The sequence below is a fragment of the Microtus ochrogaster genome, chromosome 5, assembly GCF_000317375.1.
Source record: "Microtus ochrogaster isolate Prairie Vole_2 chromosome 5, MicOch1.0, whole genome shotgun sequence".
Classification (NCBI taxonomy): domain Eukaryota; kingdom Metazoa; phylum Chordata; class Mammalia; order Rodentia; family Cricetidae; genus Microtus; species Microtus ochrogaster.
This window is the reverse complement of record NC_022012.1, coordinates 76568955-76589113: the sequence shown is the minus strand read 5'-3', so window position 1 is coordinate 76589113 and position 20159 is coordinate 76568955. Positions and strand designations below refer to the sequence as shown.

The 20159-nt window shown below is 44.1% G+C and overlaps 1 protein-coding gene across 5 annotated transcripts in view; it reads right to left on the bottom strand.

Moving 5' to 3' along the window:
- The window catches only part of Map2k5 (mitogen-activated protein kinase kinase 5), a 237834-nt gene that overhangs the window by 40004 nt on the left and 177671 nt on the right, over positions 1 to 20159 (bottom strand). For all 5 annotated transcript variants that reach the window (XM_005347788.2, XM_026778922.1, XM_026778920.1 and 2 more), the window contains 2 exons: positions 13928 to 13954; positions 13583 to 13615 (listed from right to left, as the gene is read on the bottom strand). In XM_005347788.2, coding sequence (XP_005347845.1) covers positions 13583 to 13615; positions 13928 to 13954 — 60 coding nt within the window. The remainder of the gene's footprint in view (positions 1 to 13582; positions 13616 to 13927; positions 13955 to 20159) is intronic.

Sequence of the window (20159 nt, the reverse complement as noted above, 5' to 3'; positions counted from 1 at the left end):
GCACACTTTGTCTCATAGCGATGGGGTTTCATTTACGAAAGTCTAACCCGCTACTATCCTCACTCTGCGGCTTCCCGGTGCATGTCATAGAAACACTGCTGCAGATAATCAAGCGTGACCACTGACATGCACAAGATTGAGTTTTAGGGACCATTAAATGAGCTCACCCCCGTGGGAAGTCTCCTGCTCAGGCTGCTCTGCAGGTAATTATTCAGCGACTCCTACCTGTGCTTTTACCTTGTCCCTATATAGTGTTTGAATTCCATACGCTGGTAAGGTCACGCTTCTTTTCCTCAGTAAAAGTCCGGCTACACATGTTGGAGCCAGGACCCACATTATCATGCTAACATACGCAGCTGGCATTTCACCAGGTTCTGACTGGGGAAGAGCTGATTAAAAGCTGCTTTACATGAAAGCCACATCACAAGCTATGGAAGCAAAACCGGGAGAGAAGAACAAGTTTCGAAATGGAGGACCAAGCCCTCTTTGCATAGCCCTCAGACGCACAAAGGCACCCGATCCATCCACGCACCGCTCAGCTACAAGAACCTGGCAGCCCCGTGTCCTGAAAACCCAACAAGCCAGAACACCATCAATTCAGACTCTGAGAAGTCACTGTAAACCCCCGAGTCTGTGTCGCCACACGGTGTGTCCTCCTGAATGCTCACTCGAGTTCGGGATAATTCCTGCCGTTTGCCACCTGCCCTCCAGACTAAACCAGAACTTCAGTGACTCGTGGTGAAGGAGCTGGGGTGGCATCTGCTCACATTTTTAACCAAACCCAAAGGCCCATCCTCTGCAATCGCAAGCTTGGGATAGCACGTGAAACGGCTGCACTTGGCTCCATAGAATAATGAACAGGGAGGGAATTTAAATCTGGCGGAAGGAGATACTGCATCAGTTTAAAATTAGTTAATATGAGAGGAACAAAGATGGGGGAGGAGATAGGAAACAAAACAAAACTACACAGTGTGAAATGAACAAGTTCGGTTAGAATGTTCACCAGGATTTGGAAAATCATAATGCCATCTGCTACTCTGGACCTCAGAACATCAGGGATCTTGGGGGCCCAGACGCCTCCATTTCCAGGAGGAAGGAAGACAGCGCCTCCATCCTGGCACCGAGGCCAGCACCAAGCTGACCAGTTTGCGGTCTCTTTTCAGGACATTTCACTTCTCACACGGCCATCTCCCCTGGTTTAGGGAAAAGTAACAGCAGGCAGAACCATTACAGCAACTGACCCTGGCAACCAGCGTGGGTTCAGGGTGTGAAGGTCCCATCATGGTGGATTAAATGAGCGCCGTCCTACGGCTGGGTAAGACTTCACAATAGCGCAACACATGTTAAATGGCAGCAGCCAAAAGTGGCCCCACCGGGAAACTGCCCATTCACACGATGCTATTCACAGACCTCCGCTGCCACGAAATTAATTCATTAATAATACATCAGGCTTCGTGGACAATTCAAAGAAACAACAGAAAGCTACGTATCCTGTTTGGCCTGAAGATGCAGATCCTCCCTCACGAATCTGACTTGCTGCAGTCAAAATCACAGAGATAAATATGTTAGTATTTTGGTTATTGGAAAAGAAAGAAGTAGAGAAAAATCTCCACTGAATTTGTTCAGTGCCACTGGGATTTTATAAAAACACATATTTTCAGCATTAATTAGTAAAACATGATTTTACATAACGGTGTTTTAAAAATTATTTTTTCTTCCTCCAACTGACTTTGAACATCTTTCAGACTAACAGAGGAAAAAAATTTCTTTTATATTCTTTTTCTTGTAACATTTTTAAGTCATTTCTTTCTTATTCCTCCTTCCCATGAACTCATAAATATGAATTAAATATAATTATAAGTGAACAGAACATTAACTTTTGGATTACTGCTGTGTTTTTGTAGAATGTTAATGTCATTTCTAAAGAAACAGTTATTGTCAATAGAAGAAAGTAATTACTAACAGAATCTAGCCTTAACCTATTTGCAATCTTCAAACCAGCCAAACTGCATTAATTTAAACACACTGGACTTCTCAAAGGAGGTATTAGGTCTCCAAAGACTGCCTCACATAAAGGATGAATATCGGGTTTCAGGCTTCCAGTGCGATATATTTCATCACCGCGAGACATGGGCCCTGCTAATACAGGGCTGGAGGCTGGGACCATTGTGGGCCTCCAGGTGCATGGCTCTCCCAGTTTCTGAGGCCTCCACCATCAGTCCACAGGAGCTGCCAACAGCAGAGATAAACCTCATCTCACAGTTTCCCATTTGCCAGGGAGGGGTGGGTGCTGACATGGTCAGAAGCACTGCCTGCCCCGGCTGAGCGAGGCTGAGCAAGGGCTCAGGCCAGGGATCTGCTTTGCTTTGGAACACATATGGCCATGTGCTGTGGGAGGTGCAAGGACCTTTCGCAGGAGGCCGGCAGGGAAGGTGGACACTATTCTTTTCCCTCCTTGCTTGTTTCAGAACCCAGGACAAAACAACAGGATGCTGTTCCTCCTGCAGTCAGCTAACACCACTTCCTGCACTTTTGGAATCTGGAGGGGTACTTTTGGGTGGTCATTCTTCCCAGAACGGTCTTAGTTACCCTGATCAGGAATGATTCATTCTTCAGAGAATGACTTTGTTTCCCTTTTTCTTCCTTCCCCTTTCCTCTCCCTCCTGCCCCAAAGACAGCAGAAATTTAAGAGCCAAGCCTTTGGCAAAACACTGAATTATGTCCGAGCCACAGACTACAGTATTTAATCTTAAAGACCTGAACTCATCATATAGATGACAAACAAAACTGAATTGCCTCTCTTGCTCTTTCCTTTTTGAGATGGAGTCCCATGTAGTGTAAATATCAGGAGATAAATGGCCTCGAAACCACTTTGCAGCTGAGGATGACCTTGGTCTCCAGGGTCGACAGGAGTACATGTGTACACACGACATGGCTTTATGAGCACCATGTATCCACATAAACCAGGGGACACTGGATCTCATAGAAGGGAGTTGTAGGTGGTTTTTAAGCCACCTAATGGGGGTGCTGGGAACTGAGCTGGGTCCTCAGCAAGAGCCATTAGCACCCTTGACCACAGAACCATCTCTCCAGCACCAATAGTCAAGGTTTTACAAATCATAATCCATGGATCTCTTGTACCCAGATGCTGTGGAGTGAGGGGCAGAGAGGTAAGTCACCCAACAGTTCATCTCAGAGTAGCTTCAAGGTCCTGTTAACTAGGGTGGGTTTCTGAGTAACATAAAAGTGGGATTTAAAGGTATATGAAAACTAACTCTTAAAAAACTGTGTGTGTGTGTGTGTGTGTGTGTGTGTGTGTGTGGTGGTGCTGCTGCTGCTGCTGCTGAGGACCAAACCCAGTACCTCACGCTTGATACATTCTACCATTGAGCTAATCCCTAACCCATGAAAATGAACTCTTGAGCCAACGGAAATATACAATGCCATTTGTGTATGTTTTTAAAAAAAAATCAAAAATATAGTGGTGGCACAAGCTATAATCCCATCATTCTGGAGGCAGAGGCAGGGAGATTATGACTTTGAGGCTAGCCTGGACTACTCAGTGGGTTCCAGGACAGCCTGAGATACACAGAGAGGCTACAGTGCCTTACCACCTTGAATCTGCCAGGGATGGCTAGAACCGAAACATCAGAATGTAATTGTTACTAAGAATATGGAGAAAAGGGACCTCTCGGACATCATGGGAATGTAAAACACAGTCACTGTGGACGAGTGGAAGTTCTTCAGTGAACGAGGAACAGGAAGGACCCCACAGCAGCCAGCAACACCACTTCTAGGTACACATCCAGATGGGCAGTTCTTTATCTCGAAGAGAGACCAGCATTCCACCTTCAGCACTGTCCACAACAGCCAGACACAGAAACAAACTAATGTCACCCCATAAATGAATAAGAAAGCAACACACACACAGAGATAGAAATAGAGAAAGAGATAGATAGATAGAGAGAGAGAGAGAATATTATTTGGCCTTTAAGAAAGGGAAACTTTGCTAGGTAGTGGTGGTGCATGCCTTTAATTCCAGCACTCGGGAGGCAGAGGCAGGCAGATTTCTGTGAGTTTGAGGCCAGCCTGGTCTATAAGAGCTAGTTCCAGGACAGGCTCCAAAGCTACAGCAGGGAAACCCTGTCTCGAAAACAAAAACAGAAAACAAAAAAGGAAGGAAAGAAGGAAGGGAGGGAGAAAGGAAGGGAGGGAAAGAAGGAAGTAGGAGAAACTATCACAGTAACAAGAGTGGCTGACCTAGAGCCACCCACCGCCATGTGAAGCACTGGATAGAGGCAGACAAATACTGTATGACATGACCTCTACATGAAATCAAAAACGTGGAACTCAGAGCAGCCAACAGTAAGAGTGGTTACGAGGGTGCGCAGTGGGGGAAGGAGGGGAGGCATGGATTAATGGGCACACATTTACAGTTGTAAATTAAATAAATTCTGAAGACCTATTCAGTAGCATGGCTACCAAGTTATTATTATTAAAGAATTCTATACTTCATATGGCTAAGAGGAGCTCTCAAGGGGTCTGACAGAGACAGGGACAGCCCCCTCCCCACATATGTGAGTAGCTATGGGAGATGATATATACAGTAGCTTGGTTGGGCCAACTGCTTCAGCATCTATCTATCTATCTATCTATCTATCTATCTATCTATCTATCTATCTATCTATCTATCTATCTATATCAGGGGTCACACTGTATCGCCTAAATGCACTTTCTATTTAAAGTAATATCCCAACAAGGCTGAAAATCTACAACTTTGACATTACACAAGACAGAACTGTATTCAAAACCATGGGCCCCTCACCTTCTGTCGCTTCCTTTCTTTGAAATGAGAAATCAGTGTAAGTACCACCCACTCCCAAACCCAGAGTGCGGCTTCAAACATGCCCCTTCACATAAATTAAAGTTTATGTGCCCACAGCTGGGCACAGTGGCACGCACCTGCAATCCTGGCACTTGAGAGGCTAAGGCAGGACTCACTTGAACCCACAAGTTCGAGACCAGCTTGGGGACAAGTGCAAGATGTCATTTCAAAGATAAATAAACAAATAATTTTTCTAGCAATGCTTATACAAAACAGAATGTGAGTTGTCTTCTCTTCTTCTACTAAGGCCCATTCCATCTGCATACGAAAGGCCTCAGCCTGCAAATGGGGGTGGGATGGGAGGCGCTGACCACAGGCATCCTTACAGAGAAACTTGCTTCTCTTTTCCCTTTGGCCTTAGAACACTGAAATACAACTCACAAAAATAAAGTTTAGTTTTAAAGTACGCAACTCATGTCCCAAACACTTCCTTCACCCTAAGAAGTAGTTGTAACAGCCCACACCCCAGACTACTCGACCCTCCATGGATTCCTCTGCTGTAGACCCTGCATGTACTGAGATTCCACACAACACGCAGCTTCTCAAGTGCAGTCTCTTTCATTTTAGATACATCTACACTACAGCTTTCCTAGCTCCGCATTCCCATCTGTGGCTGAACACTATTCCAGTGTTTGTGTGCCGATATTTTTCCCTTTCCGGCTGATAGACTTTTTGTGCTGTTTCTGCTTTTTGGCTGTGGAGAATAAACTTATGCATGTGCATACATGTATTCTTATGAGGCACATGTATGTACTTCTCTGTGCTCATACCTAAGGAGTGAATTGTTGGGTTACACCATTAACTCTATGTCCCAGCTTCTGACAAACATTTCATAGCAACCGTTTCCCTTTCAAGGCCTACAAGCTCCCTCTTTCCAGCCTGGCCAACACCAGCTCTTACTGGTGTCACAACAATCATGGGCATTCTGGGAGCAACGTGAATTCTGATTTGCTGGTACCTGGGTGCATGAGTCTGCTTACTGGCCATTTGCAGGACTTTGATATAATGCTGTTCAAACCCTTGTTCATTTGTCTTTTCTCTGCTAGTGAGTTATATGAATCTTACATTTCTGGATACTTGACCTTTATCAAATACATATATTTAAAAATTTTGTTCCCTAAACCTCCCAAGTGTTCAGTATAGTTTTAAATATATGATCCTCTTGAGGGCAGAACTTCTTTCTCTTGCATATTGAGAACCAGCAGTTTTTGTAGCGGAAACACTTTGTTTTGACATGGGTTGGTCTTGCCATTGTTGTCTCTGGCTGCCGGCTCTATTCTAGGTCCTGCCTTGTGACACTGCCACTCTACCTTGGTTGCTGCAATTTTGCTGTAAGTTTTGAAATAAACCAACTTTGTTTTTCTCCCCGACTATTTTGGCTGCTCTGAAGATTTTTAAATTTTAAATTTTAAAATTTTTTAAATTTTGAAGTATGAATGTGTACGTCTGTGGTGGGGCACTGCCACGCATTTGTCACCTCAAGCTGGGACTGTATGCGATTGTGAGTCACTTGCTGCGGGTGCTGGAAACTGAACTCTGGTCCTCTATAACAGCAGCAAACACCCTTAACCGCAGACCCATCTCTCCAGTCCCATATTTTTGGCTACTCTTAAGTCTTAGTATATGGCATATGAATTTTAGAATTGGCTTATTTATTTCTGGATAAAAATGTGCCCCTGGCATTTTGACAGGAATTACACTGACTTTGCAGACCAACTGAGATAGTATCACCTTGTGTTTTGAAGTTAATTAGCTAATCTGTTTATTTAGTGTATGTACATATGTGTGCTCTTGCCAGGGTTTGGATATGGAAGTCAGGGGATAACTTGTGGGGGACTCAGTTTTCTTCTTCCACCGTGGGGGTCCCAGGGATCAAACTCAGGTGGTCAGGCTTGGTGACAAATGTGTTAACCTGCTGTGCTATCTCCCCAGCCCAACATCACCTTAACAAAACTGAGTTTTTACTACATAGACTATATTTTCCATTAGTTATGGTTTCAGTTTCTTCCAATATTCTATAGTTTCTTTTGTTAACTTGCTTGTTTTCTGCAACCACACCATGAACTGCTTTGTATAGTTCACTCTGTGCATGGAGACTGCAGAGACACAAACGCTGCCTGTGCACTCTCACTGTGTCCTGTCGCCCTGCCGAACCCGTTACCTGGGATTCTTCCGTGGCTTTTCTAGGTTTACTGAATGCTTTAGTGTAAAAGGGTGTGTCAGATTTTCTGAAGGGTCCCCTACTTCTGTCTATTGAAGTAATTATGTGTTTTTTCTCTTACTAAATGAAAATGGTATATAATTGCTTTTCAAATCAGAGCAATCTTGCATTCCTGGGATAAACCTCACTTAGTTCTAATATTTTTCCATTTTGATTTTTACAGCTGTGAAAAAACACTGACCAAAAGCAACTTGGGGAAGGAAGGGTTTATTTCAGCTTACATTCCCAGTCACCATCCGGTGAAGCCAAGGTAGGAACTCCAGGCCGAAGCTTGAAGCAGAAACTATGGAGGGGACTGCTTACTGGCGTGCTCACAGTCAGCTACACTTCCTCCATAGCTCACCACCCTAGGAACAGTGCTACCCCCACATCAATCAGCAAATGCTCTACAGACAGGCATACCTACAGACTGTGATGGAGGCAGCTCTTCAACTGAGGCTCCTTCTCCATCTCAAACTTGAGTACTTCATACGGTTTGGTAGAATAAAGGTTTTCAGAGTATTTATTTGCTTATTTATTTTTGAGACAGGATCTCCTTATGCTGATAAGTTAGCTGGCAACAAAATTAACTAGGACTGATATATGATTCCCTCCAACTATTGCTGAGTTTGGGGTGTAAAATTCTGCTGGTGTTTTCATGAAAGTTTTGGTATAGATAAGGGATAGTGGTCTGCAGTGTTTCTATTTATTTATCTGTGTATATGTATGGACACAAATGTGCCACAGCACACGCACAGTAAGGTCAGGGGGAAACTTTTCAATGTGTGGGTCCAAAGGGTCAAACTCCACCATCAGCCTTAGCAGCAAGCACCTTTACCCACCAAGCCAGCCTGCTGGCCCTAGTTTCCTTCTTGTCAAGTCTTTGGGCTCAGGTATCAGAGTAGTACCGACTTCACAGGAACAACGAGAACAGTGGTTCTCTCACTCCCACTTCGGGAGTCTCAGAAGGACAGTTGTTAATTCTTATTTACACACCTGGTAAAATTCACCCAGCAATGATGCTGAGCTGACTTTTATGGCAAGTTTTTATTTATTTAAATTTTTTTTTGCTATAGGCCTACTCTGTATTGCAATTTGGGCTTCTAGGAATTTGTGTATTTCATATAGGTGATTCAGTTTTTCAGGGTATTTGTTCTATTCATTCATTCATTCATTCATTCATTCATTCATTCATTTTTGAGGCATGCTCTTCGGTGTATTCCAGGTTGTATGCCTCAAACTTGTGGCAATCTTCCTGCCTAAGCTTCCAAACCCTGGTATCCCAGGCTTACACTCCTGAGAGCCTAGCTGGAGGTGCTAACTCAGGGCTTGTATACCCTTGACTGAAGACCATGCATGCAGCTTCAGGAGAGACACACATGGAACACTCTCTTAGCTAGCCTTACATCCAGGTTATGCATTCCTGATTTTAGTAGTCGGGAGCTCTCCTTCTGTCTCTATCAGTCTAGCAGAAACCTGACATTTTGTTGGCCTTCCAAAGAACCAATGGCTTTGTTGGTTTTTCTTCTCTGTATCATTTACTTCTGCTATAATCTTTGCTATTTCTCCTTCCTACTATTGGGTTCAGTCTGTTCACTCTCTCTTTCTTAGGGTGGAACCCGAGCCTACTGATCTGAGCTTGCCTCTCTGCACTGCTCACTGCCTTCTGTGAGCTTTTGCCGCTGTCCTGGAAGTTTTCCAGAGGCCCCTTTGGTTTTTGTACTGAACGGATTATTTTCACATATTTGTGATTTTTCAGGTTCTCTTCTGTGAGTACTTCTGCTTCCTACCCATCCTGAGCTCTTTGGCTCCCTGGTCAGTTGTCAGGTTTCACATAGTCAATGTCCTTTATCAAAGCCCCGCTCCTATGATCACCTTCCTTAGCAGCCTTAATAGAGAAGACTCCGAAGACGCCTAAGACCAGAACCTTCTCCTTTGTACGTGAACGGAGAGAAGAGTCGGCATTCTCGGAAGCACTCAGCACCTAACCCAGGTCACCTGTCTACCCACACTCCCAGCGCTAGACTGTGAGGAAGTACTGAGAGTTTGCTCATTTACAAACTCGTACTTCTAAGAGACCAACACATGGCCATTACTTCTGAGCAGGTATAAAATGTCACTTCAATGAATTCACTTTTTATGCGTAAAATGAATAAACAAAAGTATAAATCAGGGATTTGTTTAATGGCTCTTTTGAGCACCCACAGATGCTAGTCAAGAATTTATTTTTAGTTATAATATACCTGAAATGTATGTATATGCTTAGAATACTATCCCATTTTTCTGGTTGTCATATTTTAGACAACATGAACATTCTGGAATACATCTGTGATCTCAAAAAATAATTTATAAGGTAGTTTCGGGTCTTTCTGCCCAACATTTATGTTTTCTTCCTGTTTTTAATCTAGGCAACTCCATTTATCTTTAAGCCTGAGTTTAAATGCGGTACCTCCTCACCCACCCAGGCCGGGACTCTGTAGCAGTCACCCTACCCAGAACCGTTATTATTTGCTCTATGCACATGTCTTGCCCAAGGCTATGGCCCATGTGGGCTCAACAGACTTCCGGGCAGAGTTCCCTTCAGACTTCCTAGTTCTCAGCCCCTCCATTCACTGGCAGCTCCACTAGCTGGTCTGAGAGCTTCGGCTATGACGGTGCAGACATTGGGTGTATCTTCACCTGTGACAACTCCTATCTAGCCAGCCCTTTAGTCCCAGCAGCCTAGGAACCGGGGGTGGGAGAGTCTCTAGTGTTAAAGTGTGAGCGTTGGCCCTGGCCAGGAGACCTACCCTGGCTCACTGACTTGGGTAGAAGTCCAGGCTTGTGGCCTTGCCTAGAAGCCCATTCTTTCTAAATTACGGCTGTCCTTAGTGTTCGCAACTCAGGCTAGTATCTGGCAACTGACACTGTGTGCTCACTATATCAGAGGGGCCTTAGCTTCTGCCTTCCTCTTCAGATAAGGCTGCTGAATCTTAAGAGTATTGTCTGGGGATCTGATTTCATTTGATACATTTTTGTTTTGCTAGGGTCACTACTGGTAATGCCAATACTAAAGACAGATGTAGAACTGCTTGGACAGCACCTGAGTGAGGTCCCGGACAAGAACAGTGACCAAGAGAAGAGAGGCAATATCCCGGGAGAACACCGAAGGAGCAGTCATTGAGGGCACAGTGGAGCCTGGAGGCACATGGCACTCTGATTTCAAGAGGCCCGGGAACACCACTGAATGTCGAGGCTAAACACGTGTATCACATTCTTTGCCAGCACATAGTCAGCTCTGGGACTGTCCCAGCCCTACAGGACACTGATATACCCACGCTGAGTTCAGCATCACATTCCAAACACAGGCTGGAGTCTTGGGGAAGATGGTAAGGGACACTCGCTACACTGTCGGCAGGCTGTCAAAATACACATTTCTTTTAAAAATACAAATTTCCCACAGATAGCAGAGGCGTCATTAACATTGCTATTATCTAGACAATGGAGCCTTTTATTCCCGAGGGTACCAGGTACTCAGGGCACCAGGTACAGATCATCAGACATCATTTCTGATGGGAGGCCGTCAGGTACCTGGAGTACTAAGAGGTTCTCTTGTGATTTACAGCCTTAGCTAGTTGGGCCCAAGCCACCCGAAGCAGATTGGATTGCCCAGATTTCTGATGGGAGCTCAGTACTCAGTCTGCCTTGGCCACCCTTCCAGTTGCTGATCTGTGGTCCAAGTTTTACCTTTGTGATAGTTATGCTCCTGTTTAGTTTTGGTGTTTTTTGCTGGACATCTGACGGCTAACATTGGCTCTGCCCACAGTTCCATCCTTGACTCTCAGACTGGCTCTAACATTCACTTCTGGTCACTATAGACTAACTGGCTTCTGTCCACCTAGGTATTGATTAATCACTGTCCGATTTCTGCTATGCTATTGTCAAGGTCAAGCTGAAGTCAGTAACATAATATGGCACACTAGGATTTGTTAGTGGTATGTTGGATATGACTCTGAACGGGCCTGAATTACGATCCCTCAGCAGGTAGTATAAATGATGTGTATTCCCGGGGGTCTGTGTGGGGGATGTGCACATGAATACTGGTTCCCAAGGCCAGGGGCATGGGCTCCCCTGAAGCTGAAGTGACAGGCAGTTATGAGCCACCTAAACTGAACGTGAGTCCTCTCCAAGACTAATACATAATTTTAGTCAGCAAACCGTCTCTGACTTTTCTGTAACAGGAAATAGCACACACTAGCATCAAGTCCTCAAACCCAAGGAGTAAATGTATCAATTCCTGACTGGTTATATTCACTCACAGAAGTTCTGAAAGTCAGAAGCAAATGAATTTGGAAGAGAGCTCACAGCCTTGTGGGACAGAAATGAACAGAATCTGTCTACACTGGACACGCATGCACAGTAGCCAAGAGCTAGTGCATCGGAAGCATGAGCAGTAAGAAGTCCAACAACCTGCGCCCAGGACTCTGCTTGGTTTTTGTGTTTGAAACTGGGTCTCACTACAATAATAGCCCAGACTGGTCTCAAGCTCACAGTCCTCCTATCTCAGCTTCCGGAGTGCCGGGATGTAGGCATGTGCCTAGATTGGCACTTTTCTTAGCTATTCTGACGCAGTTAGTCTTTGGATCACTATCTGAGGAACACCCAGCACACAGTGACAACTGACACACAGGGACAGTGAACACAAAGCACGACCCATGCTTTCTCTGACACCTTGATGCATAAGGCAGCTCATCTGGCTGGTCCCTTCCTAATGACATTATCTGATTTGAGATCTGAGAGCCTCACTCTTGCTGCTGTTGGTATAGAATGTCACCTCAGTTTTAAGATCAACCTGGTTTAGTGAAGACGGTGTCAGCTTCCCAAGTTTCTAGAAAGAAGGTATTTTAACAGGGTTTTGGGGTAAGCGGGAATACTAAGTTCTGTTTTTCTTTTGTCTGAGGGAGACAGGCTTTAAAGAAGGGCATGAAATTGAAGCAAGTGTTATGCTATCTTTTCAAGTTTCATTATTTTACCAAATTAAACAAGTAAAATATTTTAAATGTATAACAACCATCATGTCTTTAAATAAGGAATAGCACCATCTATTTGATCCATAAAATCTTCAAATTAGCTCCCTGGCAACACATGTATCATTGATGAGGAAGACACGTACCTGGATGTCCACGTACTTTTGATGCTGGGAGCCAGGCAAACCAAGAGCAGTGGTGCCCAGGAAATGGTGCAGGCTGCGCATTTGACTGGCTAGGCCAAGTTTCCCTGGGCACCTCCCCAAGCAAAACTGGAGGGGGATCTCAGGAAAATGGCTTAATTAGGAGGATTCTGATGGGACAGGATGCTTTTGGAAACTAAGATGACAGAGATATTGATGAGCTATTAGGTCCAGGAGGCCTGTCTGATATTTGAGATAATGGAGTCTTCATTTGTTTCAGGATGATGCCTTCATTTTCGCACCAACACGGTTTATGGCTTGCAGGGGATATGTGGACTGGCGGATGCAGACATTAAGGATCTGGGAGCCTCCCTCTCACTGCTGCTGTGATGTGTGTGTGTTTATTCTTTTCCTAGGAGGATCTTTATTTTTTCTCCCAAATCTCATAACTGGTTATGCAGATGTTTAATTGAGAAGAATAGCTATGAAATTACTGTTTGTTTGGTTTTTTTTTCCTTTCAAACTTTCCTATCTGGACCACTTATTGTCTCTCTTCTCTACTGACAAATGTTCTAAACATTATAAAATTAAAGTTTTAAACACTAAACTTTTCTAGGAGGCCAGGGGTTTTTAGAAGGTTACCGTGTCTCAACTGAGAGCCTGCTGTGCAATAAGAAGGCTGACATCAAGAGGAGCTGAGAGTCAGATAAAGTAGAATCAGTTAGCTGAGTGAGGCAGATGAGCTCCATGGAGGCAGAGGGACCGAGGATGTCCATGGGAAGGATGCTCAAACAAGAGAACTTAGGAAGAAAGAAGGTTTCTTACTGGAATACTAGAAGATTCAAAAAGTTAGGGGCAGGTACTTCAGAAAATGCCTCATGAGGTAATTAAAGCTCAACTATTGACCAGAGCTTTGAACAAATCCCTCCCCCATTTTAATCAGGTTTCCTTTGATGGATCAAAGCAGAGAGGTGTATTTTATCCAGGCTGTGTCACTACTCACTCAACTCTGACCCTTCTCTATGGAATGCCTTTCAATGTCTCTTATGGAAACAGTGATAGCACTTTAATTTCCAGCTCCATCCCCATCTGGCCAGGAAGAGGATCAATTAATATTATCATGTTTTGTCTTCGGGGCCTCTGACATCCCCGAGGGCCAGCCTGTGGGACAGCCCGGGCGGGGAGAGAGCAGGATTCAGGACAAGGCAGTCGTGTCCCAGCTCAGAGCATACCACATAACTTGCTTCGAGGATGTTGGGCATTGTGCTTCATTAGGAAACAAAATATAAGCTTTCCACACCATTAGGGATGACTTTAGGAGTGGAAAGCACATAAGACGATGCCTCACCTCATCAACAATGCACTGCAGAAGCTGGAGAGGCTGCAATGGGAAGAAGAGAGGAAAAAGTATTAGCCTGTGTGCAATATCTTTACAGTGGAGTGGAAAGAAAAAAATCATTAATGCAATAAAATATAGCAAGATTAATCAACAACAGCAAACTCTTATAAAAACATGGATGCTCAGGACGTCCTATTATTTCTAATGGTACCTAATCTAATACAGGCAGTTAAAGGTTTGCATTTTCTTCAAAATGCAATTTGCTAAGTTTAAAACAAGGCATTCAAGCATGCAAAGGAAGCAGCCATCAGGAAAAAGAAAAGTGAATTTTTTTTCTGAACTCATAAAGCTTACCATTAAAGATCCCTGGTTTTTCTGAATCTGAAAAAAGGCAATATGTAATTAGCATGTCATAATCAAAATGACTCACTTGGACACATTATGATCACTGAGAGAAAATTATTGCATTGCTGGTGGCAATTTGTGGGCATGTGTTAACACAATTTACATAATGAAAATACACAAATGTTAATAGCTCGCTTCTCATTTATAGGCGAAAGTCAGCAGAATGTTAATTTCACACAACACTTTTTAGTACCCTCCAGGTTGTATTAGAATAGGGAGAAAAACCATAATCCATTTCAAAAGGCTGTTTACGATTCAGATATAAATAATGTTTTATATTGCTAGATTGTGAACACTGGGCTTAATGTTGCAATCATTGCTAATGTTATGAAGCTCACTCTTTTTAAATTAAAAACCGATTTATTTAAAATTGAAATTAAATCATAGTCAGAAATTAGAATTTTGGATTCCTGCCAGTGTCTGCTCACAATCCCCTATTTTGTGAAGAAAACTTTAATTATGTGGTTGAAGTGTTTGCCTGGAACTAAGGAGTAGGGTGAAAACTCTACCCTCTTCAAAGTACTTTTGAACTGCTTCTCGAGCAGCAAGGCTCTCTGGGAAAAACCAAATGCTTGAAGTTTTACATGCTTTGGTAGGGTGCTTGTTCCCATTCCGTGTTCTGCAGGCAGGCTGCTCACATCTAACACAGACAGTTAACGTGACAAGATCAATCAACTTTAACTTACTACACAAAACAGTAAATACATCACTGTCCCCCTAGATACCTACAGTTAATATGCCCAAACCCAAAGGACACTGAGTCCTAGGTTCTGCATCTTGTAAACAGAAAAATTTTAGGAACTAAATACTACCAGGACAGGTCGGTTGTTTTCTGGGATACATGAGCTCCAACCAGCTGGTTAGATGGGAAAGAGTAATATCCCATGTTTTCTTGTAGTGCTGGGAATCAAACTGGAGGCCTCAGACACAGTGGGCAGATATTCTGCCACGGAGCTGTAATCCAGGACCCTTTATGGGTTTTAGTGGGACTGTGTACACGCTGTACGCATACACATGTACACATGTGTGTAGATGTTGTGGGGGCCAGAGCTGATGCTGGGTGCATTCCTCTACTGCTCTCCACCCTGTTTTCTGAGGCAGGATCTCTTACTGAACCTGGAGCTCCCCATGTCTGTTAAACTGGTTGCCCAGCAAGACCCTGGGAGGCATTAGTCTCTGCCTTACCAGCACTAAGATTATAGGGGCAGGTCACAGCTTTTACATGGGTGCTGGAATTTGAACTCAGACCCTCATGCTTGTGCAGTAAGCAAGCACTTTACCCGCTTTACCGCTATCTCTTCAGTCCCTTTATGATACCTGAGAAGTCTTTCCTGCACATACTTAATTGACCAGCACAACTAACTCTATGGAATGCAGGGAAGACAATCTCTATTCTATGCTGGTGAAACCAGGCCTCCCAGAACCAGGGCAGCTCAGGTCCCAGGCCAGGTCTGGCAGTGCCAAGCCTTTCCAATGTTCCTTCACCTGTAGAATACCTGCCTATGGCCACAGCATTCCCAACAAAACAAAACAAAACAAAACCCCCAAACCAAACAACAACAACAAACCCAAATAATTGGACTTCATGCTTTTACTTGCATGGTATGGAAACTTAAATTAATGTCAATAGTCTAATGATTGGGTTTTCGAGAGTGCTAGGTGTATGATTTCTGTTTGCATCAGTGTGGCTGATCAGCAGCCCCTCCTCCCCCACCCCAAGTCCTGGCCTATGGAGCCCAGGCTGGCCTAAACTCACTATCCTCCTGCTCACCTCCTACTGCGGTCACAGGCATCTTAGAAAGCATTTCCCATGCTCTATCTCGACTGGCCAAGCTTCCTGTTCAGGCTGCCACCTTCTAGTCGTCACACTGGGAAGCAGAGCCAGACTGCTTGGTTCTCAGTGTTCCCTCCCAGTGCCTGCCTGACATTGCCCAAAGTACTGTCCCATCTTGGACTCCAGGCAAGGACGGCAGGCAGAGATTCAGTCTATATGGGGAGGTTGAGCTGCTCACCCCTTAGACAGCTGAGAAATTTAGTAAACTCTCTGCGATCAGGTCCCTCCTCCTATTGTGTCTGCTTTTCTTTTGTTTCTTTTAAGCACACACAGGTAGCCCTGTGCTCAGTGTTAAAAGAGATATATCCACTTCTACAGCAGCTCACAAAGCGTTCGAAATCTATTTTTGAAATCAAAGAGCATCTTTTCTCATAGATTTCCAAGAGTTGGGAGATTACAAGATTCTCTGAGGAAGATGTGGCAAAAATTCTATGAGATGCCTTGAAGTGAGGTTAGAGTTGGCTTGTGGCATTGCCTTCAGGAACATGAGTGTGAACCAGACGGACAGAGGGGGAGGATTTCCTCATGACCCTGAATCTTACAGGGCTCCATGGCTTTATCTTGCTCTATCTTGCAGGTAAGGATTCCTTAAAGACAATTTAAGATTGCACTCCAATGACTGGGCCAACGAGGAGCTTGCCAACAAGCCTGATGACCTGAGTTGAAGTCTTATAACCCTCATGGTGGACGGAGAAAACCCCTCTGGCAACTTTTCTTCTGACCCTCACAAGCACACTGTGGCACACATGTGCCCACACACAAATAAATAAATGTAATTAAAACTGTCCTATATTAAGGCTGCTATGAGAGAGGGATGACCACCAGTGGCATCCCTCTGTTTTTATGATATGACAATCCAGTTTTGCCCAGGATCTCAGAGACGCTGTGCCAGGGTTTTATTACAGTCTTGACAGCAGCATACTACAGGGTGTCAACTTCATGCATTTTGTATTAAGGTAGCAGAGCCAGAACCTGAAATTGATTCAAAATGCTTATGGTACTCAATTACTTCTGAACACTGTTACACAATGCAGTGACTTATGTCTTCCATTTCACCAGGGTCTGATGTGATGATGCAACATCATCATAATTGATTCATTTTCTCAATTAAATAAAGCTACCGTGCCTTTCTTTATAGGAGTGCCACACAGATCATGGAGTTAGATGTATTATCTCCTTGCCTTGTCTCAGATATATTGCCTTAAAGGCTATGTTCTGTTCCTCTGTTAATTCCACTAGAAAAATTTAATGCCACGGTCATATTTTTCAAGTTCTAAGCTGCCATGCGTATGACTGTATTTATATTAGGCATATTTTTCACTGCTAAACTCTTTGTTGTTTACCTTTTTCAAGATCACATTACTGTCTGGTACAGTGACTATAAAACAGATCTGAACCAAGTCAACCTCCAGCCACCGCCTCTGCTTTTGTGCACAGTTCATGTAAAATTGTACCCCCTTGTTTTATAGCACATTAAAAGTGGCACCGACTCAGTGTAAAACGCCAGCCGCACCGACGCGATCTTTATTCCAGGTCTGTCTTTCCGAAGGCCTGACTGTGAGAGCAGAGCTCAGAGGAGCAGAGCTCAGAGGAGCACCGTCCCGTTAGCGCTGATGTACAGCTGCTTGTACCCGACAACATCTCCGACGCTCTTCACAACCAGCTTGCCGGAGCCCACACTCCTGCGTGTACATATTGCTGGTGTCGAGTGGTTTGTAACTGCTCCAGACAAACACACCTGGCTCATCATGCTCCGGAATTAGTGGTGTTTTGATTCATTTATGAGATGAACTTCCTTCCTCTCCTGGGATTTTTTTTTTCTTTTGTCACTCTTCAGATCCAAGTTTTAAAGCCCCACTAGTAGGAGAGTTAGGCCTCCTTCTGATGGAAGGCAGATCCTCATACAACAAACAGGAAGGACGACTTATTAGGAGGCAGCCACAAGTACCAGCCAGGCTTTACTGACTGCATTAACATTTACTGTATCTTTCTTTGCAAGAACCACACAGGTGGCAATTAGAAAGCCCCATAACAGGACTCGGGACTTTGGAAAGACCCGGGGAACGGAGTTGTTGACGCACAGGCTCACTGGTGGGGCCTCAGTACTTGGCAATGGTGCTGGCGCTAAGAAACAATTTTGGGAGTTTCTTTTTCTGCTCCCCTCTCTGCACACAATGGCAAAACAGACCTCGCTAGCAGGTCTTTCACATCATATTCAGAGGCATAATCAGAAAACCAGAGTGGATGCACTGTGGAGCTGAGGGAAGACACCAGCCAGGCCTTCATTTCCCCTCTGAAATGACGACTTGCCCTGCAGCTCTTGTCGGAGAGATTTATGTGTGACCTAGGTCACATCTTCCAATATCAGTTGACAAATTTTCTCTTTACATATTTACTGCTTTTCAAGCTTGTGTTATTTTCTCTTAGATAGAAAAAAGAAGTCTGAAATTACAAGGTATGGTTGGAATTTTTAAAAAATAGCAGCTTCGCTTCATGGGACTTGAGCCATATTCCAGTCTTCAGGGTTAAACTGATTTTTTTTTTAATTTTAACCCAACTGCAAGGATCTGTAGACACTTTAAAGATACTCTTCCAATCTGATGCATTAAGCTGTGGCCTCAGCTAAATCTACAGTGATTGTGGTTGACTGGGATTTTATATTCTACATGAAAATTAAGACCAGAAGCATTTCTCAAGGGGAAAGGACCTCAGAGATGTTCAAGCTCAACCTACCTACTTTGTCCTTATGGAAATTGAGGCTCAGAGAGGAAAATATTCAAGGTCCCAGACACAGCCTGACCTGACAGTTTGCTCAGGAGGCTGCCCATATGGGAAATGCATGAATCTGAGAATTTGAAAGATTCATGGAATTCCAGTCAGATACCCTTTGCCTCAGAATTCTTCTTCCTGCATTGGGGCTATGGGCAATTGTCTGCACAGTTTAGGGTCAAAACATGAGGCTCCCTACCAAAGCCTCTGTGAAGATGGTGCTCCCCATTCAGGAGCTGGGCCTTCTGTCCAGGCCAGGGAGAAATGGTCCTAGCTTTAGTGTGCCAGGTGCTAAGAGGTAACACAGCACCCCCAAACCATTATAGATGATAAAGCTTCCCGTAAGGATACACTTTACTTCCATAAGCTTTAGCCTGTTGCCTTGACCACTAAAGGTTCTCAACAACTGCTTTACAAAAAGGAATAGAATGAAATGTACTGGACCTAACTATGAGTGGGGATGTTCATGAGGTGCTAATTTTCCTGCAGACAATATGAGACAAAATGAAAGATAATATACATTGTTTCTAACGAGCTAACATAAACAAACACGATAGCCTTGCTCCTCCTGTCTTCCCAGGTCACCAGCCTTTATCCTTGTTTGAGTTCTTATCACTCTCAAGAGTCTGTGCCTCGGACAGGGTCTAGAACAAATGTTAAGTCCTAAGAAGATTTATTGGGCAGATCCCAATCAGGGCAGAATGTGCTAAAATTCCACAGTCTGTGAGTTCAAGGCCAATTAGGGACACACAGTGAGAACTCCTCCTCCCACGTATGTGTGTGTGTGTATGCATGCATGTATGTATGCAAAAAGTATCTGAATAAATAATCAAAACAGAAGTTTAAAACAAGTTTTTAAATTTAGTTTAAGATCCTTTCTTTGTCCCCTTCTTTCTGGCCCACAGCTCATCCTGAAGCCAGGGTTGTGTTTGGGAGCCACCAGTTTTGAAAAGAGAAAACTAACTAGCCAAGAGCAGGTGTGACAGAAAGGTTCCAAGATGCCTAGAGAAGGGCACAGCTCAGATGCGGCCAGATAGAAAAAACACCAAGGCCATAAATTAGACCACTTGGCTCTTGCTGTTTCCCAAGGATCAAGGACAATGCATTTCTACGCAGAATCCAGCAGCTGGAGCACTGAGGTGCTGGACAACATCACTCATCCTCGGGCTCCGCCAGGCACTGAGAAAAAAAACCAAACAAACCAGACCTGCTCTGCAGTCTCTTCTCTACCCTTTGTGTACTTAAAACTGACATAGCTCATGTCCCACTCCATGTACAAGCAAATTCTCCTTTGAGGGAACATTCACTTGCATGTTTGGACATAGAACTGCAATTTGAAACAAACAGATGTGAATTGCACGATCAGTCTGTTTCCTGATAGTACAGGCCTAGCCAAGGTGTTCATTAAGTATCTTGTTTTGAGAAGATTTTAGACATTTTCCTGTCTCTAAAACTTTAGTTCCTGTTTTTCTTTGTTCTGTGAGGGGATGAGTTTGTGTGAATCTAGCTTAAGACCATCAGAGGTGTGCGTGTGTGGAGGGGGAGTGTAGGGGAGGTGTGAGTGTGGGGGAGGGGGTG